General features: G+C 39.7%; 1 protein-coding gene across 5 annotated transcripts in view; it reads left to right on the top strand.

Moving 5' to 3' along the window:
* KIZ (kizuna centrosomal protein) overlaps window positions 1–26,097 on the top strand; it is a 98,189-nt gene that overhangs the window by 4,095 nt on the left and 67,997 nt on the right. For 3 of the 5 annotated variants that reach the window (XR_003369861.2, XR_003369862.1, XM_026653228.1), the window contains exons 2-4: window positions 8,836–8,898; window positions 11,927–12,086; window positions 18,897–18,986. Coding sequence is in view for 3 of the 5 variants with exons in the window: in XM_026653228.1 (XP_026509013.1) it covers window positions 8,836–8,898; window positions 11,927–12,086; window positions 18,897–18,986 (313 nt within the window). In the remaining 2 variants the exon portion in view is untranslated. Of the gene's footprint in view, window positions 1–5,354; window positions 5,373–8,835; window positions 8,899–11,926; window positions 12,087–18,896; window positions 18,987–26,097 lie in introns of those variants that run through there. The other 2 variants (XM_024219974.2, XM_026653229.1) reach the window with 2 other exon arrangements.

The following is a 26,097-nucleotide window of genomic DNA, read 5'->3' as shown; positions in this document are numbered from 1 at the left end:
GGATAGCTCAGTCATTTGAGCATTGGCCTACTAAACCCAGGGTTGTGAGTTCAATCCTTGAGGGGGCCATGTAGGGATCTGGGGCAAAAATCAGTACTTGGTCCTGCTAGTGAAGGCAGGGGGCTGGACTTGATGACCTTTCAGGGTCCCTTCCAGTTCTATGAGATAGGTATATCTCCATATATGAATAGTGTAGAAGAACCTTTTAAGGCTGTCCAATTGAGTAGATTTTTAAGCACAGTGTAGATCAGGGATCTCAAACTCAAATCACCACAAGGGCCACATGAGGTCTAGTACATTGGCTCAAGGTCCACACCGCTGACACCTTTTCATATAAAGATACAAAAGCCCCCCCCCCCGCCATGCCCCCACTCCACCCCTTCCATGAGGCCCTGCCTCTTCCCACCCCTTCCCCAAATCCCTGCCCCTGCCCTGCCTCTTCTCCACCTCCTCCCCAGAGCGCGGCTCCCCACTCCTTCTTCTCCCTCCTGGAAAGCATTAAGCGCCGCCAAACAGCTGTTTGGTGGCGGGAAGCGCCTAGAGGTAGGCAGAGGAGCAGGGACGTGGCGCGCTATGGGGGAGGGAGGGCGGCGGGTGAAGGGAGCTTGGCAGCCACTGGAAATAACTCTGGGGGGACAGGGAACTTGGCGGGCCACAGCAAATAACTCAGCAGGCTGCATGTTTGAGACCCCTGGTGTAGATGTTCATGAAAGCAGGATAGTGAGACTGGATATAATAAGTTGCTTCAATTAGAAAGTGTTTCTGGATTTAAAAAATCCACCTGTCCAAGATCTTGGTGGTAATGCAAAACCTAAGTGACAGTAAAAAGCGACAGAGTCCTGTGGCACCTTATAGACGAACAGATGTATTGGAGCATGAGCTTTCGTGGATGAATACCCACTTCGTCAGACGCATTCACCCACGAAAGCTTATGCTCCAATACGTCTGTTAGTCTATAAGATGCCACAGGACTCTGTCGCTTTTTACAGATCCAAACTAACACGGCTACCCCTCTGTTACCTAAGTGACAGTATTTACTTGTAGCTAGCATATCATAGCCTTAAAAAAAAAAAATCTTAACAACTTTACATTTTTCACATCTATTGTTTCTAGTACAATATTGATGTAAAGATTAAAAGCCATGGTCCAAGTACTTGGCCAAGTGCCTTCCTCTTAGCATCACTCTGTAGGGGAAAAGAGGGATGGAAAGCTGGCTTAAAGCCAGGTGGTGATTCCTCTTGCATAGTGGAAATCCCAGGTGGCATAAAGCCGGGAGAGCTGGCTCTATGCCATCTGCTTCTTACATTCTCTCCCTGACCCCACGCCTGCTAGAGAGAATGTCGCTGGAAAATTTTATGCTGGCGATCCTGTGCCATTGAAACCACCCACCCTTAAGATGCTGTCACCAGCTGCTGTAATTTAAAGCAACTTTAAGTGACTCCCTCCCCAGGATCAGGAACAGAAAGGTGGCATAATGTCACTTCTGTCTCCACTCCAGGTCCTGTGCCAAGTATATCTTGGCCAGACTCAGGATATGTCTGAACAGCTCTATCTAGTTTTGCTTTAACAAGATGTCTAAAAAGAGTAATAGCCAGTGGGCCTTCTCCAGTTGGCACATACTCTTTCCCTCCCTTTCCCCCATGGCTAAAGGAAATTAAATTAGCATGTTTGTTTACTTTTGTGTATGCACTAGTATTGTCAATGATATTAACACCAGTGCTGCAAAGGCTTCTGTTACATTGCCTTTAGGTAGGTCCTATGGGAACACTGGCCATTTCAAAAGTTTGTAGTGATTAAGTGGCACTTTAAAAAAATGTTTAGAATCTGAGGATTTTTCTTACTAGATTAAGGCTAAAAGTTTCAAAAGCACCCCAGTGATTTAAGAACCTAAATCCCAACAGGTGCTTTTGAAAATTTTACCCTGTATCTGTAAGTTCAAAGAACGTTAATATTGTCTCTAAATGGCCTGACAGCTTTGCATCATCCTGTAGTTGTTTACATTCTTCCCTTAAGTGGTTGGTTATGTTCAAACATAATATCGGGACAGTATTAAGAAGATACGCGCATAAAAGGGGTCTGCTGCTTGGTTATGTTTCTCCCCTCCCATCTTATTTTTGCTGAAGAAGAAAGGAGTTCCAAGTGACTTCCCTTCTCCTCCTTTAAATCACTCCTCAAATCACACTCTTTTAGTGCGACATTTTAAGAATAAGCCACTAAGACTTGAACATACAATAAAAATCTACCAATTGCATGAAGATTCCTGCCCTCCCTCCCCTCCTCCCCCAGTGTACAAGAGTGTACATTATTGTTGAATGTATGAGATTATATTTTGGACTGTATTGTCTCGTCCTCATTCTCCTAGGCCCTGCACCTTGTATAGTAATGTCAACCTGTGATAACGTGATATAAAATGTTACCATTTGTGTAAGTCACTGTGCACAGGTGTTAATTGCTACACTAGGTGCAAGGTGGTGGAGATTCAAGCCCTTGGTGTCTAAGACAGTGAGCTCATTGGAGGATGGACTGTCTTCTGTATTATGTACAGATCTGAGCATGTTGTGATTACTCAACACTTAAATAATTTTGCATGACAGTTGGTGAGAAGCGGAATCTTCTTATATGAGAGGTGTGAAAAATCAAGTAAATAACTTATATAGCTAAGTGCTGTACTTAGCATATGGGAAAATATTTAATTGTCCTCTACAACAGGATTTCAAAACTATAGACCTAATAATTATCTTTCCATTTTAACAGATATTTGCATGCACCACGCCTATGCAGTTTTGTAGCACAGGCTTTGATATAGCTATCCCAGTTCACACATGCAGGCAGAAGAACAGTTTGCTAAAGGAAATTTTGACAATAACAACTTTCCTGGAATTGAGAAGTAGAACAGTCATACTGTCTCAGCAAATCATTGTCTCTCTCAAGTCTCAACTGCTCTCTCTGAGAGTGTTAACTTTCATACTTCTGAAGAAATCATACTTTTCATCTTGAAATTTAACCAATTTCTTGCCTAATATAAGGTTCTTTGCCTTATTTTAGAGCAGTTTTAGGGGATTGCAACTTTGAGGCGTCAGGAAATATTAGTTTTTCAGCTGGAGCTCAGTGCAGCCTTGTGTCCTCCACTTTAATGCTCCCTGAACTGGCTCCCCCAAGCTGCCCTACACTAGTAAATTTGGATGCTACTTTGGTTGTGAAACACTGATTAGTCAATATCAGGATGGCAGAATAGGCAACTGTAAAACAAATCGATCTATCCTACTTCTATGGCACTCGTTACTGTTGTATGCGAGCACCTCACAATCTTCTGGGTACCTGTTCTTACAACACTGCATGAGATAGGGGAAGTACTATTATCCCTGTTCTATGGATGGGGACTTGAGGCAGAGAGTTTAAGGGCCTGTCTATTCGCAAACTTAGTTTGCAGCACGTGGGGGTGTAAATCTACCCTGTACTAGCCTGCCACACACTGTGTCTATGTGGACCCTGTTGCTGCACACTAAAAGCTCCCTAGTGTTCTTTGATTTACTCCCGTTTCAAAATGGGGTAGGTCAAAGTGCATCTGGGAACTTTTTAGTGTGCGACAGCAGCATCCACATGGACACTTACTATGTGGCAGGCTAGGGTGGGGTAGATTTACACCCCAGCTTGCCGTGCACTAAGTGTTTGTCTAGACAAGCCTTAAGTGATTTGCCCAAAGTCGCACAGGAAGTTTGTGTCAGAACAGGGAGTTGCATCTCGGTCTCCTAAGTCTCAGATTTGCACCCTAACCACTTGATCATCCTTCCTCTCTAGAACCTGAAGATTCTGTGTGGCTTGAAAATGATTCCCCTGGACTCACTGGTAGAATGCTCAGGAGTGCTAGTCTTGCCTATTAAGCAAAATGTTTTACATTATTGTGAAGAGCCAGTGCTGCATGCTGCAAACCGTGTGAGCCAAAGGGAAGCCTCAAGCTGACTGACTTGGTCTTTTACATGAAAATAAAGGTGTCCTCAGTGTGGCATGGCTTAGAAAAAGACACAGTAAGTGGTTTGTTTGATACCACCTGCATTTAAAAAAAACTAGGTATGGGCTAAAGCGACTATCTCCAACTGATATATAGGGAATCAGGTTTGCACCTAGTTTATTAGGCAAAGTTACATTTCAGGCTACTCTAGGCTTTTACACTAACCATTTAGAATTTCCCAGATGATGATACTCCAGACATTGACTGTCTGATCCCTAACACTTTAAGCATTTTTGGTTGATGGAACTCCATGAAGATCCCACTTTCAGTAAAACCCTTGTTAACTCAAACACCTGACATACAAGCCAGTTATAGGGATGGTGGGAAGCCCAAGTGGGACCAAGGAAAATGAACATCCTCAAAAACCAAACTAAGCAATATATTTCCTGTTGACATTTTATCTGTTGTATCAGAGAGTGGGAAATGGTATTGTAGCTTAAACTATCAGGCTGGGATCAGATGTTCGTGACTGAATCAGGAGCCAATCAATGTGCTCTGGGAGTCAAAAAAGCTAACAATGTTAGCAACTGTTAGGAAGGGGAGTGATAAGACAGAAAATATTATAATGCCCCTACAGAAATCCATTGGCTGGCCACACCTTGAATACCGCATGCAGTTCTAGTTGTCCTGTCTCAAACAGTTATATTAGAATTGGAAAAAGTATAGAAAGGGCAGCAAAAATGATTAGGGGTATGGAACCACTTCAGTCGGAGGAGAGATTAAAAAGATGAGGACTGCTCATCTTAGAAGAGTGAGGACTAAGGTGGGGGGGATTAGATAGAGATCTATAAAATCATATATTGTGTGAAGAAAGTGAATAAGGAAGTGTTAATTACCCCTTCACATAACACAAGAATCAGGGGTCACCCAAGGAAATTAATAGGCTGCAGGTTTAAAACAAACAAAAGGAAACATGTGGCATGTGCTCGCACCTGGCCTGCCAGCATCACACAAGGTCCTAGGTCTCAGCTGAACACTGAGAAGTGCATAGCTGGAAACCAGTCTGGCTCACCTGTGTGTTAGTAGTGTTAATATAGGTGTTTGTTTGGTGTTTAGACTTAATGAATCACTTGCATGTAATAATCTCATTTATAACGTCAATACCCCTTGTTATAAGGTAGTAGTAAGTGTTTGCATTGTAACCCTCTGTATTTGTGTAAGTCATCAAACAGGAAAGAGGCATTAATTAAAGTAAAATGCTGGGTTCCTACAGAAGGTGCTAGGTCCTTCCCCATCAAGAAGACCCATTGAAACCAAATGAACCATTGTGGAACATCAAAGGGCAAAGACTTTAATTGCATTCATCCTCCACCCATCAAGAGGAGAGGTGTGCATGACTTCATCCCATAACTCATTTGTTGATGTATGTTTACCTGCTTTAACTTTATAAATAACTGTCCTATTTCTTTTCCTTAGTTAATAAATCTTGAAAGAGTTTATTATAATATTGGCTACAAGTGTTGTTTTTGGTGTGGGATCTGAGGTGCAGTTGACCTGGGATAAGTGACTGGTCCTTTGAGATAGGGAGTAACCTGAATATTTTTGTGATTTTTAGTGTAAGGGATCATCTATCACAAAAGCAAGCTTATCTGGGTGGCAAGATAGATTGGCGTGCCTAAGGAGACTGTCTGTGACTCCTTGTTAAGGCTGGTGTAGTGCCTAAGGAGTTTACACTTGATGATTAGTTGATAATATCTAAGTATAGAAATCACAACCAGTTTGGGACTTGTGCCTTGCTTCTTAAGTCTGTTCTGAGGTTGGTACTCTGACTGTTGTGGCACTCCAGACAGCAGGACACAATGTTCATACAATGCACACTCAACCTGTGGAACTTGTTGCCAGGGGATGTCGTGAAGGCCAAAAGTATAACTGGGTTAAAAAAAGAATTAGATAAGTTAATGGAGGATGGGTCCATCAATGGCTATTAGCCAAGATGCTCAGGGATGCAACCCCATGCTCTGAGTGTCCCATAATCTCTGACTGCCAAAAACTGGGATTGGATGACAGGGGATGGATTATTTAATAATTTCCCTGTTCTGTTCCTTCCCTCTGAAGTATCTGGCACTGGCCACTGTCAAAAGACAGAATATTGGACTAGATAGGCCATTGGTCTGACCCAGTGTGGCCATTCTTATGTTCACACAGAACAGCTGGAGGAGGAGGTTCTTGCAGTTAGAACATTTGCTTGGGTTGTGAGAGACCCAGGTTCAATTTCCCCCTCTCTGCCAGAGGGGGAGAAAGGATTTGAACAGGGGTCAGTCCCTTCTGCGGTGAGTGTTCTAACCACCGAGCTATGAGATATTCGGATGTGGGGCTCTGTCCATCTCTTCTCTTGAAGCTGTTGTACTGTGGCTGAATAATGAAAGAGTGATTGGAGGAGAGGGACTGGTCTTAGGGCACCCACTTGAGAGGTGTGAAACCCCAACAACTGGACTATAGAGTCATGTTCACATGTTCCCATAGCTCAGTGGTTAGAGTGTGCACCTGAGACATAGGATTTGCACAGTGATCTCCCTTCTTCCCCCTCTGGTCGAGAGGGTGGGAGTCAAACCTGGATCTTCCACATGCCAGATGAGTGCTCTGACTGCTGGACTAAACGTTATAACGTGGGCTCCTCTTCCTCTGGATTGTGAATGGGACCTGATCCGCTAAGCAGCCTCTAAACATGCCTACTTAATTGGGCCCTGCATGTGGCTTAGTTAGTTGAATGCTGTTATTCACCTATCTTCTCCTGCTTTGTGATTTGCTCTGGGGCTTAGGCTAGAGATAGGCATCCACGCTCCTAGCAGGAGGCAGCAGCATGCGTGCTCAGAGACAGAAACTTAGGTGCTGAGTGAGTTTAGGTGCCTGCGGGGTTCAGTAAGAATTTTGTGAATCTCAGTGAAGACTGTGACTTAGGTGGCAAAACCTGAGACTTAGGCACCTAAATCTGGGGTTTAGGGAACCTAAGTACATACGTGGCTCAAACCTTAAGACCACAGTCATCTTCAGACATTGGTGGAGGCAAACTTGTAAGATGGATGCCTTGTTCCGGTGGTTTACTTGTGGTTCCTTGTTCCTGCAGCCATCTCCTATGCTTGATGTACAAGAAGACCCAGAAGGACAAGGCTAAGTTTATATTAGTATGGACTCCAATCTTCTTGGTTTCCTAAGATCAGTGTGGAAACCTGAGAAATGTTGCTATTCACCAAGCTTGTACAGTAAACATCTTTGATGTATTGAGACAGCCCAAGGCTGAACTTGTCAATCTTGAACATCCTTTGAGGATGGTGGCCTGATAGATCAGATATGGAGTGATTGCTTTCTGAACAGTGTTCACCCACGGGTGACATGGCATTTTTGTCTTTTATCATTTTTTCTGAGAGAGTTCATTTGGAAGCATAGTGATTGTCTAGTTTCACCCACATAGTTGTTACTGAAGCATTTGCACTAGATGATGTACACTACAGGTTATGATAGGCATGTGTTGAAACCATGGATTTTGAAAGGTGTGTTGTGGGGGATATTGATCATTGTAGCAGTGGAGAGAGATTTGCAGGTTTTGCATCTATTATGGCAGGGTCAGGAACTGCTTTGAGTTGGTGTATCCTGGTCTGGGGGGAAATCTTGTTTCTGATGGCAAGGTTGCTCCTGGAATGAACCCAGTCCCTCCATGCACAAGTCTTAGCTGTGCGATCAGGTCATCATCTTCACCCTTTGGCCTCTTTTTTTTTTTTCTGTTATGCTATTTTTTCTTGATTAAGGTTGTCCATAAACCAGCTACAGAGTTTGTCTTTCATATCATTTGAAGTATTTGTTTATTTTCCTCGAAGCCCAGTTGTTGCACAGAGGTATTGCTGTGTTCTGTATTTGAATCACACTTATTTTGGTACATTAGGTGTTGGTGGTGTTTGTTGGATTCTCCTGTCGCTTTGATGGATGAGTGTTTAGGTCGTGTTGACTTGAGTTCTGGGTTTATTTGTTTTTATGGCTTTTCACCTGGAAAGCAAGTCCAATCCTGGATTTGCAAATGTGGTTGCATGTCTTGCAAGTGTACTTGTTGTTGGGGGAGGGTTTGAGGCGATGTCCTTACGATGAGCTCTCGTCTCCTACAGAGACCTCTCATGCCGCTCCTCAAAAGTGGACATGCCCTCATGGCACAAATCTCTCTATCTGGGTCTGTCCAGTGCAACAAGCTTTCAGGCTCTAATGTCTATCTTGCATGCTTTCAGGATGGCCTTCAAGGTGTCTTTATACCGAAGGCTAGGTCGACATGTAGAGTAGGTTCCCATGCTCAGTTGACTTTAGAGCACCACTTTCAGTGTACGGGAAACCTCCATGTGGACCGTGTATACAAAGTTGAGTCCTGATGACCAGGCTTTTAGTGCAATGGATTTGGCATCTCTCAAGGACTTCAGTATTGTTTGTCCAGTCACCAGTTTTGGAAGCCCTCCTGTGGGGCTCTGACTTCAGGAGGGTAATGTAGCTGGTAGGCCCAACAGTGTCCTATGATTGGTTGATTTGTTTCTTATGAAGAAATAAAACGTAATGTGAGTAAATTTTCCACTGCTATGAGCTAGAAACAAAGAAGCTTACCTATTTAACTGTTAATGTGCCTGGAGAGCATTGCCCAGGATTCACTATTCTCAAGGGAAAGCTGTTTTGCTGATAATTTAAGGTCCAGCTGCATCATGGGCCTCTGTTCTTAGCACTGTATAAACACGTAATAAAAATGCTGGTCTCTGCCCCAAAGAATTTATACTGTGTTTTCTTTACTCTTTGGCAGCTTAAGTTGTACATTTGAACAATGGCTTGATCATTCTGTATTTCCCTTTTTTTTTCTTTAGTGAAACAAAGAGGCTGGAATTGGAAAGAAAACTGTTTGAGTACAGCAAATCTGATACATACATGTAAGCCTATTAAAATTCTACTTATGGATTATTTTATTTTCATTAGGACAATGTAGAGATCACTAAATGCTTTTGAAATATCATTGTAAAGTTTGTCAGTTTTTAAAAGAATTTAATATTCACATGTTCAATATAATATAAGAGCTTATTAAATGTCTTTGTTACAGTAGTAGAAACAGTTGATGAAAAATGCCTTGAGTGTCTAATGAAATGTAACCATATTCTCCTTACTCTGTATTATTACTGAAACTTTGTGTATGACTTTGTTAGACTGACTTTCTGCAAAACCTTGGTGATCTAATTCATATGAGGAAGCTTCAGACAATTGTCATGGAAGTTTACCACACTGGGCATAAAGTGTAGCCTTTTATGATAACTTAAAAAAAGGATGATATTTTACATGTCCCATAAAAACAAACAGAAACTGTCCCTGAGCCAATAGACAGCGTTCAGCTTTCCAGAATTCAACTTCTTTCCATGACGCATGTGAATGAATCCCATTAAAGTAAATATAATTAACCCATGGACGTCAACAAGAGAATATTCTTTCTACAGTATATACTGCCAGGACTAGAAACTAAAAAGTGTGTGCTGGTATGATGGGGTCTATAAATCCCCCACAAAACACAGACTGCAAGACCAGCCCTGCCCCGGCTCAGTTGTGAGAAATGTTAGTTATGGAGAGATACACCCTCCGCTGCTTTAGCTAATGAGGGCAAGCCCAAATATTAAGAGGGAGGAAGAGGAAAGGAAAGAGTAGAATAGCTTGAGACTTCAAGGGAGTAGGAACTCTATCAGACTGAGAGATTTATAACCTTCTGGAGTACAAGGGATGGAAGCGCTGAGGGCCAAAGGCTTTTTGACTCAGTTCTATTATGTTTGTTGACTCTGCCTTTTTTTCTTGTTGATGGGATTTAAGCCATTGTTGCCCAGGTCCTGGACTGAGCCATGCTGCTCTAACTGAGACTTTGCACAAGGCGGTGCCAGTCCCTGCTGATAGCTTCTTGTACTTGACTTTTAAATAACTGAAATTAAAAAACCCCAAAAACCACAGCCACCCAGGAAATATATTAATGGTGAGGATAGAATTTTATTTCGATGAAACAGAGATGACTGCCTCTTCTACAGCTTGCATAGTCACAAGTGGGAATGAGCATGCTGTGATAAGAGAAGCACAGAGCTGGGAGTGGAGGAGTCAAAGCATCAGTGACAGCTGCAGGAAAAACTACCCTGTAGTATTCACAAAACTTTTCTTTTTCCTACTTCCAGCAGTCATGGGCAGTAAAGGGGAGCCTGGACAGGAGGCAAAAACCTGCCTCTCTTTTAGCCAAATTGAGACTGCTGGCAAGTGGTATTTATGATTTGTATTATGGTATCACCAAGAAGCTCTGGTCAGAATTAGGACTCCACAGTGCTAGGTAGTCTCTGTACAAACATATAGAAAGACAGTCCTTGCTGTGATGCCTCATATAATACGAATGAAGAATCTTTCTTCTTCAATCTCTTCTGAAAACACATGTATGTAGAACTGTATTTCTGGAAAACGTCATGAGAGATCTAATAACTTATATACTCCTCTGATCCAGAAGATACATCCTCGAAGACTAACTTTACAAATTACAACCCGAAAAACGGTCTAATATGTGGCAACTGAAAAATATAAGAAATATTGTCCAGTTTTCATGTAACTTTTTCTAGTAGTAAAATAAAGTAGAGAAAAAAACATGTGTAAGTAAAATAGTTTTTAATATAATAATAAAAATTCCAGGTTCTGTCCATCCAGATGAAGGTTTTGCCACTGATTTTAAGGCTAGGATTGCTCCGCCTCTGTAGGAATAGAAGCAGAATTTTCTAGTCAGGTTTGACCAAGCTTGCCTCACAGCCGTGATTGTGGGAGCTCTGGAGCCATCAAATCTATAATAATTTGATCCCACAATGATGTTAATTGGGAGAGTGTATATTAATTCTCATTCAATCTGAACCCAAGGTGGGGTCTATGCGGTCAAATCTAACAGCCACAAAGATGTGTGGCTTAACAAAAAGGAGATATAGTTTTCCAAGTTGGGAAAACAAAATTCTCCCAGAGATAGGGGGGAGCTGTAATTTGTTCAGAGTCAGTCTAAGTTTATTACCTAGGAATGTTCTGAAAATATTGAATTTCTTAAAATAAGTTTGAGGAATAGAAATAGGAGACACCCCTCAAGACATAGAAAATTCTGGGAAAGAAACCGAGCATCACTGTCCTTTATATCACCAAGCTCATGAGAATGATGATGGATGAGTAGAGAATATGTTCAGTATGTACCCTGATGCTCTAATACAGGGATGGGATCTCCCATGGCTTATGGACAGTCAGCCTAGGACTTCTTGTTTTTAAAAAGTCTGTCTGGCCCTAAGAAACCCATCCTTCTCTCCGGGAGAGAGCAGATAGCTTTCCCATGATGCTGTATGCATTTTGTCTGAATAGGGCTCATATCCTGGAAAATAAATGTTTGAAAAGATGGGGGAAATCAATATACTGAGTTATTCACTCCCACAGACTGACTGACTGTCTGTTTCTCTTTTTTATCTGATATGAATTTAGATGAGTTGGAATTTCTCTGAGAACACTGGCAGTTTGGAAGACTTTTAACGTTTCTGTCTGTATGACAATCATTCAACAAAACAAACACACTCATTTTTAATGTGAACTAATATAAGATGGTTGGAATTAGAAATTTAGTGTATGAAGTCTGAAAATATAGTGGATTTTTTTTGGAAAATTTGTTAATCCACTAATTTTTGTGTCCTTTTGAATGCTATTTTAAAATCAAATTTAAATCTAAGTTATTTAGGTGTAGCATCTTGTTATTGATAATGTAGTCTTGAATAAATTGCTCATATCTGTACTTAGTCTTTTAGGAGAAAAAGAGTAATACTGAATATTGTACTAGCATTTTTTAAAAATCTGTCTCCCATAAATAAACTGATTCAAATTGTTATGGCTGATTTCATTTTACATCATAAAAGTATTATTTTCCCACCTTAGAGCGAAAATAAACTTCATAAAACTCAAAAAATACTTGAAAGAAATATGTGAACGACAAAAAAATGCTGTGTTGCGAAACCAAGAATTTTTAAAGGAGTTTGATCGTGTCGAAGCTCATATTAGGACTTTTACAAGTTCAGAGGCACTTCAGAAATTGAAGGTAATACTTGTTTAAATACCATAACAACAGTTGTAATAATATAGGGGAAACTAGATTAACTTTGTTATGCACATCAAGATTTCAGATGTCAGTGAATCCTAGTAACATATTTTTGCAATGCTTAATATTTGTCTCTTTGGGAGTAGGGAAAACTGAAATGAGCTGATGTGACCTTGTAGACAAATGTGTAGTTAGTAATGCTTTATTATAGATTGTGGGTTTAGTTCTGTGAAGTGCTGAGTTTCTCTTGTGAGGTGCCAAGTGCTCTCAAATCCCTTGGAAGCAAGGAGGAATTGAGGATGCTCAGCACCTGGCAGGATTGCACCCTGTGTTTGCAGTAATACTGTAGTTCAATATTATCAGGCCAACTATTAGCCAAGTAGATGCTGCTGTTCTATGATCAGTTAAATCGGAACATTGGGAAGGTTATGCAAAATTTTCCTAATGATTTCTTTATAAGATTTTTCATTTTTCACTAGATGTTTTTTCCACTTTTGTAACAAAACATCATTACATTTGACATAGCAAAATTAAAAACGCCATGAAACCAGCTGGAAGACCATCCTAGGATGGCCATAATTGGTGGTGTCCTCCTTTGCTCATCACTTTTCCTCTGACTTTTCTATATTGCCTCTGCTGATGCCATCTGAAGAGTTTTAAGGGCTTGTCTTCACGTACAGTTCTACATTGGTGCAGCTGCGCTGCTTTAGTGAAGATGCTACTACGCTGACAGAAAAGCTTCTCCCACCAGTGTAGTTAATTCACCTCCCTGAGAGGCAGTAGCTATGTTGAGGGAGAAGCTCCCATTGACATAGTTCTGTCTACACAGGGGATTAGGTTGATATAACTCCATTGCTCAGGAGTGTGGATTTTTCATGCCCCTGAGCGATGTAGTTATACCAATACAGGTCTGTAGTGTGGACCCAGCCTTAATTGACTGATGAGGCTGTTACGTTAGACGTGGTTCAGCCTTCTCCTGCCTTTCTTTACTGCTGCTGATTTATCACCAGTTAATTGTTTAGTGACAAGATTAATTGTGACCTCCGATTAGCTCTGCAATTTATTTGCATGCTTCATTCTTGTTGGTTATAATGCCATAATTTTTTCATTAAAAGCCAGTTCTGTGCTAACATTTGGTGGCAGGCACAGCAACAGAGAAATATGATTCAGATGAAACCACACTTTTCCAAAGTTGATGAGAACTATAAACTTTGCTATTGGGGTGATAAATGTAGGGAAATAGCCCCGTGGGATGCTTTACCTCTTGTACTTTGAGTATAGATGGAAAGTGAACTAATAGGAACATTTTAGCATCAAATGTCCAGATTAAGTGGAACCAGAAAATTGTAGAATTTATACTTTTTAATCTCATCTGTGGTGGCTGCTTCATGTAGAATCAAAAAGAAATATGATATCTCCCAGCCTCTCTCCCCAGTCAGACCCCTTACCAGCTATGTTTGCAGCCCTGATTACGCAAAAGAACTCATTGGTGATCTCACTGAATGTAATGTAACCAAATTATGCCAGTTTTATAAAGAGAGACATTTTCTTAGTATGAAGGAGATTATGAAACTAGCGCTTAAGCCTGTTCTGCTTTTTTCATTTTTTACAAATTAAAGGTATTTAGTATGTAAAGTGCAAAACAAAATAGTTCTCTTACTCCTTCCACTGGCCAGTGACGTGGTACAACCACGGCCCTTCCTTCTTAATGTATTGCTTCCTGGTCTCTGTCTATCACTAGAAAGATCAATTTTATTTGATGCCATGGGAGTGGGATGTTGCAATTAATTTTAGAAAGGCAGATATCATTACTATCTGCATTATTGGTTGCTGGCTCACATGATGCCCCAAGGCTGTGTCATTTTGGTCATCAGTAACTTATTATGGAAGGTAATGGACATACAACTCCTCCGACCCTAAAGTTTTTATGGTAATGAAAAAACTTTATGCTTGTAGGAATAAAAATAATGTGTAATACTCACTTCATGAGTACTCTGAGAAAGAAAGATCAGTTGTACATAAGCCCCAGAATCTCCATAATTTTTTTTCACATTTAAATAAAAATTTGATGAATCCGCTTGGCTGCCAATCTCCTCCATTCACAAACTCAAGTAGATTTTTACTTTTTCCTATGTAGTCCAATTGGTTTGGGTGTATGTAGTTGTGGTGGGGTTCCTTTTTTTCCCTCTCCCTAATTTTTTATTGTAATTGTGTATTTTTAATATTTGCTCTTTGTATAGGTTGAATGATTATTAAGATTGCATTGCTCTTACTAAAATAGCAGTGATGATCCATCTTATGCCTTACAGTAAAGTAAATGAATGAATGAATATTTCTGTTTTTATCTTAATGAAATGTTTGTAATGAAATGGATCAGAACTGTAAATAACATACCGCACATGCAGACAGAAAGATAACTTTTTAACTGTGTATATATAATGGAGGGTATTTAGTTTTTAAAAATGATAACTTTGCAACTGAAATACTTTCAGATCTACACTAAATGAGCCAATGGAAGTAAAAATCCTTGCTCTTTAGGTATATTGATCGGTGATGTTTCTAACATATTGTCTTAATACCCACTCCTGAGCAATTTGGAAAAGCTGAAATCTAATAACTATCTTTGATAAGAAATAGTACTACTTTAATTTTAGTTGATTTATTAAGCAATACTTATGTGACATCTGAGGAGATATCTGAGCCATTAGCGATTATCTTTGAAAAGTCATGGAAGATGGGAGAGATTCCAGAAGACTGGAAAAGGGCGAATAGAGTGCCAATCTATAAAAAGGGAAATAAGGACAACCCAGGGAATTACAGACCAGTCATCTTAAATTTTAAACCCGGAAAGATAATGGAGCAAATAATTAAGCAATCAATTTGCGAACATCTAGAAGATAATAAGGTGATAAGTAACAGTCAGCATGAATTTGTCAAGGACAAATCTTGTCAAACCAACCTGATAGCTTTCTTTGACAGGGTAACAAGCCTTGGGGGCGACAGGGGGGGGAAGGAGAGCAGTAGACGTGGTATATCTTTACTTTACTAAAGCTTTTGATACTGTCTTGCATGACCTTCTTATAAAAAAACTAGAGAAATGCAACCTAGATGGAACTACTATAATGTGGCTGCATAACTGGTTGGAAAACCATTCCCAGAGAGTAGTTATCAGTGGTTCACAGTCATGCTGGAAGGGTATAACAAGTGGGGTCCCGCAGGGATCCGTTCTGTTCAGTATCTTCATCAATGATTTAGATGATGGCATAGAGAGTACACTTATAAAGTTTACGGATGATACCAAGCTGGGAGGGGTTGCAAGTGCTTTGGAGGATAGGGTTATAATTCAAAATGATCTGGACAAACTGGAGAAATGGTCTGAAGTAAATAGGATGAAATTCAATAAGGATAAACACAAAGTACTCCACTTAGGAAGGAATAATCAGTTGCACACATACAGAATGGGAAATGACTGCCTAGGAAGGAGTACTGTGAAAAGGGATCTGGGGGTCATAGTGGACCACAAGGTAAATATGAGTCAAGAGTGTAACACTGTTGCAAAAAAAGCGAACTCCATTTTGGGATGTATTAGCAGGAGTGTTGTAAGCAAGACACGAGAAGTAATTCTTCCGCTCTAATTAGGCCTCAACTGGAGCATTGTCCAGTTCTGGGTGCCACATTTCAGGAAGGATGCGGACAAACTGGAGAGAGTCCAGAGAAGAGCAACAAAAATGATTAAAGGCCTAAAAAACATGACCTATGAGGGAAGATTGAAAAAACTGTGTATGTTTAGTCTGGAGAAGAGAAGACTGAGAGGGGACATAACAGTTTTAAAGTACATAAAAGGTTGTAACAAGGAGGAGGTGGAAAAATTGTTCTTCTTAACCTCTTAGGATAGGACAAGAAGCAATGGGCTTAAATTGCAGCAAGGAAGGTTTAGGTTCGCCATTAGGAAAACTTCCTAACTATCAGAGTGGTTAAGCACTGGAATAAATTGCCTAGGGAGGTTGTGGAATCTCTATCATTGGTGATTTTTAAGAGCAGGTTAGACAAACACCTGTCAGGGATGGTCTAGAAGATAATACCTAGTCCTGCCATGAGTCCAGGGGAGTGGACTAGATGACCTTTCAAAGCCCCTTCAAGTCCTATGATTCTATAATCTACTGAGGCCGTAATAATGCATCATCATCATAATTACCAGTCTGGTCAATATTTTATGAAATTTTTTGACTTTTTATCAAAAAAAAAATCCCTGAAAAGTTTTTGGTTTTTTGTTTATCAAAGAAAAGCTTTTTGTGACAAAAGGTCCCACTCGGTAATTTTACACTGTGTAAAAATGTATTTCTTTGTAATCACTTTTAAAAATTTGCTGCCTTTCATTTCATTTGATGCCCCCTTGTTTTTGCGTTATAAAAAGGGTGACTAGCAATGCCTGATCTGCCTTCTCTATACTATTCCTTACTTTTTATACATTTGTCACACTTTGGCCTATTCATCTTAAGGTAAAGCTTTGTATTCTCTTTTCATATGGAAGTTTTCCATCCCTCTAATCATTCTTGTTGCCTCTTTTGGAACACCCTCTATTTTGGCTATATCATTTTTGAAATGGTTTGATTAGAATTGTTCATGCTGATGAAAATTCCTTTTCAGCTCCAATACCTTTGCACTTAAATTTCTGATTCGGAAGGTCATTTTCCTGGTGGCAGTGACTTCAGTTTATAGAAAGAATAATTTTCAGGTTCAAGTGGCTGACCCACCTATATAAAATTCTTCAGAGGCAGAGAGGGTCTTTGGAGGAAATTTAGGATGTGTTCATAGGTGGCAATTGACTTCCACTTTAATAAGTCAGGGCATGCTGCTAACATCCTATGCCTGCATCCCCATCCTAATAACGTTTTTTCATAGCTACCTCTGGCTTATATCTGTTAACTTTTTTTTAAGTCTGTGAGTTGCAGCTGCAGAACATTCTTTCCCCACATAGCTGGAGATCTGTTAGCTATGCCCCACATCCCACCTATGCATTGCTGTAGGTGGTGTCTTGTGGAGCATGCTTGGTTTCTAACTCCTTGCATGGGCTGACTTGCACCATACCTCTTCTGCAGAGTAGAACTGTTAACAGCTCTGCCTATAGACTGTATGCACCTGTCGTTGGGACAGGCAAGATTGGCACCTAAGGATATAGATATCCTTCAGACTGGTGCATTATTCAGTGTGTCCTTATAAACAAAATGTGATGTACATTATGATATTGGGTTGTTTATTTTATTTTTTAAAGTGGGCCCAGTATAAGTAGAGAAATGTAAATGAACTGATGTGGGCCCCAATTACTCTATATACTGTTCTGTATGTGATGTCTTCACTACTCCTATTTAGAAGTTCCTATACCATCATTTCATTTTTTTTACTGGGTTGGTGCCATTTTTACTCAGCTCGTTGGACAAAGCACAGCTCATAGAGCCCTTGTGCAATACTGTTGGAATGATTCCACTGTCTGATTTCCTATTTGTGGCAATTTTCAGGATTAAATGGATTAATAGAGAATTAAATAGTAATCATTCAAATAGTATTGAAATAGAAAATAGTAATAATTCAAACTGGTATAATGACGTGCAGGCACAGATTAAGTTATTAATTTTTAACACTTTTTTTGGTGGCGAGAGAATGCCCTTAGGAGTGAATTAGCTTAACTCTACGTACAGCGTATTAAATGGCTATTGTTACCAACTACTTTTCTTTACAAAAAAAGCTCAACTTGTTTCCATGTACTCCTGCAGTTTGTTCAATAACTGTTGGAAGCTTAACTGAAATAATTTATTTAAGCTTTTGGGAAAACTGAGTAGTTAAACATTTCATCAGTTTTGAGCACCAGGTGTAAAATGCTTGGTTGAATATAGACTTTTTTTCCTTGTGTTGTTTCAAATTTTATGAACAAATGTATCTAGAAAATAACACTTTATATATGCAGATTGAGAATTAAAGTACAGAGCTGTCCAAGTTGATTAGTTATCAGATGTATTTCTCCCTGTATACTACCCGATTCCAAATACATAGTGAAGTGCACCCACTCAGGACCAGTGTAATCTGTTCTTAAGGTTTACAATTACTATCATACAGTACTAATTATAGGTGCTGTATATGCTTAGCTTTTAAGCAATAGTCCTTCTATGACTGCATTACTTTTGGTCAATTAAACAATGTAGTGGAGGAGAAGACATTTTTATGTAGTTCTTTGTTAGTAACACTAGAGCAAGTTGTTTTTTTCATGCTGTGTTGCTCTTTGTAACATCTGCAGTATATTTTCTCGTTAGAATAGCTCAGCGGATTGTAAACTGACTTACATAAACCAATACAAAATTTAAAACTCAGCATTTCACTGCGAAGCAGCTAAGTCATTATGTAGATATAGCCAAAATAATCTGGAATTATAAAAAACATTATGAATAAATGTCTGAGTCCACAAGTTGTTCTTACTCTTTAGAATCACGAAACGAGTGAAAACATGAAAACCCACAGGAGGATGCACAAACCACATACAACATGTTTTTCCTGGAAATTAAAACATATTTTGAAAGGAATGGTGTCTTTGGATGTTTTCTTATGAGCTGTTATAAACATCTTTATTTTTCTCAGATAAGATTATATCTTTGTGAATAACAAATCTTAATAGATTCCAGTTCATTACTTTTATGCCTTTGATTTCTTTGATTACTGTACAAATTGTGCCATATAAGTATTTGTTGATCTGTGTGTGCATGTATGACTACATTTTTATAATACATAAATCATTTATATGATGCGTCTATTTATATGTAGGTACAATATGAAGGAGAAATTAAAAGTATGCTGTCACTTCAGAAGAATAGCATGCCAATAAAAGGTGACAAAGAAGATAACAATGAGCAGGTAATGGAAAATAAGTGGAAAACTATATATATTTTGTCACTTGAAGAACACTTAGGTGTTTTCCTCTAAGGTGTACCATTCAGTAAATGGTGGTTGTTGCAAAATGCCTTTTTAGTGTGGAATTTTTGCCATATCATTTATATTGTGAAACAGTGCTTTAACAACAAAATCAAGTAGATTAATTGAAAAAATTGTGCTAATATTTTTATCCGGGTAAAAAGAGAACCATAATAAACTGAAGAAAAAGACCGATATTTGTTTGTTTCTGGTCAGCTGCTATTTTTATATTTTAATACCAAAGATTGTGAAAACAATGTTAACCTCTGAAAAATATTCTTAATGAAAGTACACAAAATGTAGTAATTGATTTATATGTCATATTCATAATTTTGTACATTTTGACCTTTTCTCAGAAGAAGCAAAAAAAAAAAAAGATTGCATATCTAAGCAACAGACAAAAAGACTGACAAGGAATACTTAAATATATTCTGCTCTATATCTGCAGTAATGCAGGCTTCTAATCCCTCCTCCTATCTCCGTATAAATGATACAGTTCAAGACCATAGCTGTTTTCTTCACTAAAAGCAGTAAAGCTCTTTTAGATGAAATGTCTAAAAACATCTTGTAATAACTTGGAGCATGCTGGCAAGAGTAGTCACTTGTGACTATGTGTGAAACCCCCTCAGCTAGTCGATATTGTAATAAGCAAAAATGGTAGAATCACTCCATTATTCAGAAAAGCCAACAGCATGCTTGTCCCTTAGGCTACAGCATTCATTAAGAAAAGCTTACTGGGCTGAAAGCTGGAAACAGATGATAACGGGATATGATTTTCATATTTAATGCATTCCTTGGAAGAGTATGTGTGCTGCAGATTGATAGAAGAATCAACTGCTACTTTACTAAAAGACTTTCTAGTTTGCCCTATAGCTACCGATGGAATCATTCAGCCAAGAAATTAACTTTTTCTCCTTTTACCTGCTTTATATATCTGCTAAGCAGGCTGCCTGGCTGCCAGTAAATGTTATTATGCAGTTAACTGTTTGGTATTTAAGACTCTTATCAGAAAAGAAACAGAGGCCACACTATTTTGTTTTTATAGTGGGAGGAAGGTTTTCGTTTTTCTTTCTTCAGTGCATTAGCAGGCATTAATCTGAGTTTATGGGAAGTTTTCACCCATAGATTAAAAAGTTAAAAACCTTGAATTTAGAGCATTCTTTAAACTATAATATACAAAGCAATGGATCTGGCAACCTTGACCTATATAAGCAGGCCTTTAAGAATGCATGAATTACATATATTCAGTTTAGATGTACAGGAAGTCATAGAGTTAGAGTTCTCAAATGCTGAATTTTTCTTTTTTTTAAATAACATTTGGTTTGAAAATAATTTTCATAGAAGATAGACATTTTAATCTATAGAATTTTTTTCATTTATTGTACTTGTTATATAAATACCAGAAATTAGTGTTGCTATGGTTCCAAAAAACTTTTTTTCCCATTCAAAATAGTGAAACATTTTGGGTAATATTAGGAAGCTTAACATGAACCAAAAATTGTCAGTTTACATTGCATTACAATTATAGTTAAAATTGGGGGGAAAAAATGGTTTATTTGCTGTGAAATACAAAGATGGCTTCTTTAAATTGTTCTGTGGTTATGATGCTTAGAGAGAGGTTTTAGCTTATCTGAGAAGAGGGTAACATGAACACATAGTGCAACTTAAAACAAAATATCCTTTTGGTTGGTGGTTGTAATTCTGATTTTTTTTTTTATGGATCTTTCTGCAAGAAATAACCTGAAGAATGTCCCCACTTGTTTACATCACATTTCATTTTCAAGAATGTTTTTAATTTGGCACTATTTTTGAGTGTAATCATGCCTTTTTCCTCCCCATTCTTAAGTTGACTTTAATTCTCTTTCATTCAGATAAGTAAAGAAGGTGAAATTCATTCTGGTGCTTCGGGCTTGTGCAGTGCCATCAGCATCACTCTAAAGTCCTGCAGTGAAGCTGTGACAAGGCCACTAGCAGAGTGGTGACACAGACAGTTTCCCTATGAGGCAGATGGCACACAGGGTGGTATTGTGGATGGGAAGGGCTATGGACTCTGCCACTATTTGGAGCCTACGGCCCTATTGCCCACATACATTTTGGAGGCAGGCAACAGAAGCTTCTTCAACTTGTAGGGAGCTGCACTGCACACTGATAAGTAGATAAGGACTTGGATTTCACCTCTTCCACTGCCCTTGCCTACACTTTTTTCCTGCAGAAAGTCCAGTTTCAGTTTTTTGTGGGAGCGTGACATGAATAATCCCCAAAGCATAAACGAATATAAATCTAGTGTGCAAATTGTGTTGATTGATTTGTTGCATACTATGGCTTACCTTACAACTATTGCCTTTTGGACCAGCACTCCAACAGAGTGATGGGCCTGACCCACATTCCTCTCTCTGACTTCAGTGAGAATTTTGCCTGGCTGAGTACTGCAGGATCATAGCCTATGTAGAATTACAGTATTTCTATACAAAAGCCAAGGAGAAAGTGCCACATCTTTTTCAAGACCTTATTAAAATTGTACAACAGGTTGTCGCAAGTAATGACAGTGCATCCGATTTTAATTCTGTCTGCCTTTACCTAAATGATATATGTGGCTCTTACATGATTTATTTTTATCTGAATAAACTGTAGTGTTGGGGGAAAATAAGCATCATATTTTACTGTTTAGTCTGAGAAATACAGCTAGGAGAGGTCACCCAATTAACAGGATCTGAAATGCTTGGCTTGCTTAAAAGTGGTATCTGAGAATCATTAAGGATACTAATGCAAGACATGAAGGCGAAGAAGATGTATATCCTTTGTGTATGGAACTTATTGAGAGAATACATTTGGAAGCAGAAACTTCAAGAGAATATTGTCTAATATTCATATATATTTGGGGACAGGAAGAAACATTAGTCAGTCAGAACTGGTATTTGGAAGGAATAGGTTTGGTTTTTGAATAAACTGCACTTGATGTTAATGTACTTGGACTTCAGAATGTGAATGGTGACATGCAGTACTTGGACTTCAAAAGCCTGACAGGACTGGACTGAAGGCATCTGGGGGGCTTAACTGTAAACAGACACAGATTTGGATTTTCTAGCAGCACTTTGCCCTGAGAAGCTCTTGCATTGTTGTCTGACGAGTCAGAAGAAACAAGCTGGTAGAGGTTTATATTTTAGAATTTTTGTAACTAAATTGAATGTCTGTTTAGCAATGTATTTGTATAGGTGTGTTTTATTTTCCCATTTTTTTTCTTTCTATAAAAGGTGCTTAATGTGATAGGGAGGAGGTCAAAGGCAGGTGTTTCTGGGGTAGAGTGGCTATGAGAAGCCTCCCATCACGGGCCTACTGTTTCTGGAAGTGGAGGAGGCGTCTGGCCCTTAGCATCCTTTCTTCAAACATCCCGTAGATAGCCCATGTCACAACTTACCTATTGCATTTATCTAACTGTTCCAATCTAACATATGTCAGCTTCTCTTGTCATATGCTGTGTGACAGACCCAGACCAGTGGGGTACAGGAGTCTGGTAGAGGGCAAATATACTGGTCACTGGATGAGTAGTTTTCTGTTCCCTGAGTGACCAGAGCAGGGGCTGCACTAGAGTAATCAGGAACCTGCTAGAACCAGTTAAGGCAGGCAGGCTAATTAGGATACCTGGAGCCAATTAAGAAGAAGCTTCTAGAATCAATTAAGGCAGGCTAATCAGGGCACCTGGGTTTTAAAAAGGAGCTCACTTCAGTTTGTGTGGGGGGGGGCGTGAGGAGCTGGGAGCAAGAGGGCAAGGAGCTGAGAGTGAGAGGGTGTGCTGCTGGAGGACTGAGGAGCACAAGAGTTATCAGACACCAGGAGGAAGGTCCTGTGGTGAGAATGAGGAAGGTGTTTGGAGGAGGCCATGGGGAAGTAGCCCAGGGAGTTGTAGCTGTCATGCAGCTGTTACAGGAGGCACTATAGACAGCTGCAGTCCACAGGGCCCTGGGCTGGAACCCAGAGTAGAGGGCGGGCCCGGGTTCCCCCCAAACCTCCCAATTGACCTGGATGTGGGTTCTCCCAGAGGGGAAGGTCTCTGGGCTGTTCCCCAACCCACATGGTGAATCTCTGAGGCAAGAAAATCTGCCAACAAGCGCAGGACCCACCAAGATAGAGGAAGAACTTTGTCACAGCTGGGAAACATCTAATTGTTAAGGAATCCCAGAAGGGGTTTTGTTATGATTTTAGCTAATTTTTTTGTTAATAAAATAAAACTAACAGCCCACAAAAACTTTTTTTTCTATCCATAAGATTAAACCCCATTTTTTTTGTGTATGTTCTGTGTTTTGGGTTTTCTTTCTTTGGGGATGCCAGGAGAAGGGGATGCAACATAAATTAAGCGTGGTCCTTTTCAAAACATCACCTTGGTAGCCAAAGTAAGAGAGATTGAAGGATGGTGTTGGGGGGAGAAATTAAATTCCTTTAAAAGTATTGTTACAGGATTCTCCCTTGTGGGTTTTGTGCCTACAGTATGAATCAAATGAGAACTCCCTAAATTCTATAAGCCTTTGGTTCTCTGAGTCAACCCTTCCTCAACCCTCTCTGAAAATGCTCCAGCTACAGGTACTTTAGAGGTCTTGAAATACTGTAGTCTGTTCCTGTCTGAGTGCATCCAATGAAGGATCTCCCTCCTGGAGTTGTACAACAGTTTCCAACTACTGTCGCTCTGGCTTTCATTGCCCATCCAACTTGAGGTAGATGCCTGGTATCCTTTGTAGGATAAGTTCCCTGGCTTCTAGTAGGACATAAAACTTTTTAGTTTGTATTTAATCTGTTTATTTCCTTTTACAAAAGCTGCATTGACTCTTCCCCAATATATCGTGTTAATCCTATGTGTCGGATAGTTCTGTTCTTTATTATAGTTTCAACCAATTTGCCTGGTACTGAAGTTAGGCTTACTGGCCTGTAAGTGCCAGGATTGCCTCTGGAGCCTTTTTGGAAAAATTGGCATTACATTAGCTACCCTCCAGTCATCTGGTACTGAGGCTGATTTAAATGATAGGTTACATATCACAGTTAGTAATTTTGCAAGTTTCATATTTGAATTCCTTCAGAACTCTTGAGTGAATACCATCTGGCCCTGGTGACTTATTACTGTTTAATTTTCAGTTTGTTCCAAAACCACCTCTACTGACATCTCAATCTTGGACAGTTTCTCAGAATTAGCACCTAAAAAGAATTGCTCAGGTAGGGGAATACACCATTAATACACCAAATAGCCTAAATATCAACAATCACTGGCACCGAAGACAGATAGATGATGTGGATTGGTACCAATGTTCCAGAGATACTCATTTACATTGAAAACACCATGATGGCAGTGCCTAGCGCTTAGGGAGCTCAGTGCTGAACAAATTACCTTCCATTGAGACTCCAATGTTCTGCAAGCCTTTGTATCTCTGTGCATCAGGTCTTTAAACCACTCTGAGTCTCCATGTTTCAGGAATTTCATCCCTGGGTTAGTTTGTCCCTCAGTAACCTCATCCTCCCTCTTGAAAAATGAGAATTCTGGGACTTTCTGAGCATAATTCCTCTCTCCTCTAGTGCCGTGGCAGCTATCTATTGGCGGAGTTGTGTAGCTTGGGATGGGGCGGGGGTCTTTTCCTAGAGGAATCCCTCTCAGCTCTGGGTTTCTGAGCTGTGTGCGCCATGAAGTCTGGCTTCTGCAACCTTCAGGGCATTGTGGGGTTTTTTGAGTCACAAAAGCCCTGGTCTTTTGATGCTTTGGAAACTGTTTACCCCGGGAACTCCATGTTTTTCAGGACAGTGGCATTGTAATAATGAAACCTTGCAAAAACTTCTCAGCAGTGAAGCATCCTAATTTGTGGAAAACAGAAGACCTCGTATGACAATGCTGCCTCATATCTGTTAGCGAATTGGTTTACCAGTGCAACCTACTGCACAGACCTACATATTGCCTATTTTTTGTTGTTGTTGTTGTTGTGGTGAGGAGTCAATACGTAGTCATGGCAGAGCTTGTAGACGTACATAGAGTAGGAACTCAGCCTCCAGCATAGACGCCTTAAATGGAGCACAGAATATGGAAGCTTCTAACCTTCAAAGCACAGAAACTATACTGAATAAAACTCTAGGTTCTCCAGATCCCTGATCTAGGTTGCTGTAGTGCCAAATATCAGAGGACATCAAGGAATCAAACTAGGCACAATGAGATTCTGGACTGCTGGGCATTCATGCTGAATAATAGGACTTAGTGCTGACCAATGAAGCTTCATGCTGCCACCTCCCCTGGAATGGTTCACTGGGAATTAACGCTGACCTGTAGTGATCTAGTGATGAGAAGTTTGGCCTGAGCTGTATCTCAGGTGTCTCATCTAGTACAATGTCAGCTGAACGCTCCAGGTGAGACTGTGTCCTCATTGCAAAGTAGCTGAAGTTTGATGCATTTGGAAAGTAAACATTTTTTTCTTGTTAAAGAAAAGTGCTTTAAGAAGGGCAATATTTTGTGTGTGTATTGTGGAGAATGAGAGGAAATACCTGGGTAAAACAAACAGAAAAGATGGCAATTGAGAGGGCATAATGGATAAATTCATTTGATGTTTCCCTGTGGAGATTTGACTTCAAATGTGTCTTAGCTGCCAATGAGAGCTGTGTGAGATTCTAGAACTGATTTTATAATTTTAGCTAACTCTCTTCCCACTTTCCCCCACAAAATGTACCTCCTTTTCCCTTCTTTTATTTTGCTGCTTGGTGAAAAACTACACAGGGACCAATCCTTATCTTTCAAATTCTAAAATTCAAAGCAGATGAAGAGAGATTCTTTCAATCAAAAAGGAGTTTGCTAGCAAGGCAACTTTTGCTATAACATGCAGAGCTGATAAATTCTGATAAATTCTGTTTTGGAACACTAAATCCAGAAGCCACTAAATCCATAAAACATTTGCTGGATAAATATGAGAGCAGAAAATCAGACCCAAAGGATAATAAAGAGGAACCCAAAGTAATAGTGATGAAATAAATTGTAAGCTTAATCTGAGTAACATACTCTGAATCTTTCTGCGAATAACTTAGTTTATGGAGTTAT

This window comes from Terrapene carolina, unplaced genomic scaffold, assembly GCF_002925995.2.
Source record: "Terrapene carolina triunguis isolate 2854851 unplaced genomic scaffold, T_m_triunguis-2.0 Scaffold132, whole genome shotgun sequence".
In the NCBI taxonomy this organism is placed as follows: domain Eukaryota; kingdom Metazoa; phylum Chordata; order Testudines; family Emydidae; genus Terrapene; species Terrapene triunguis.
This window is presented reverse-complemented; position numbering and strand designations above follow the sequence as displayed.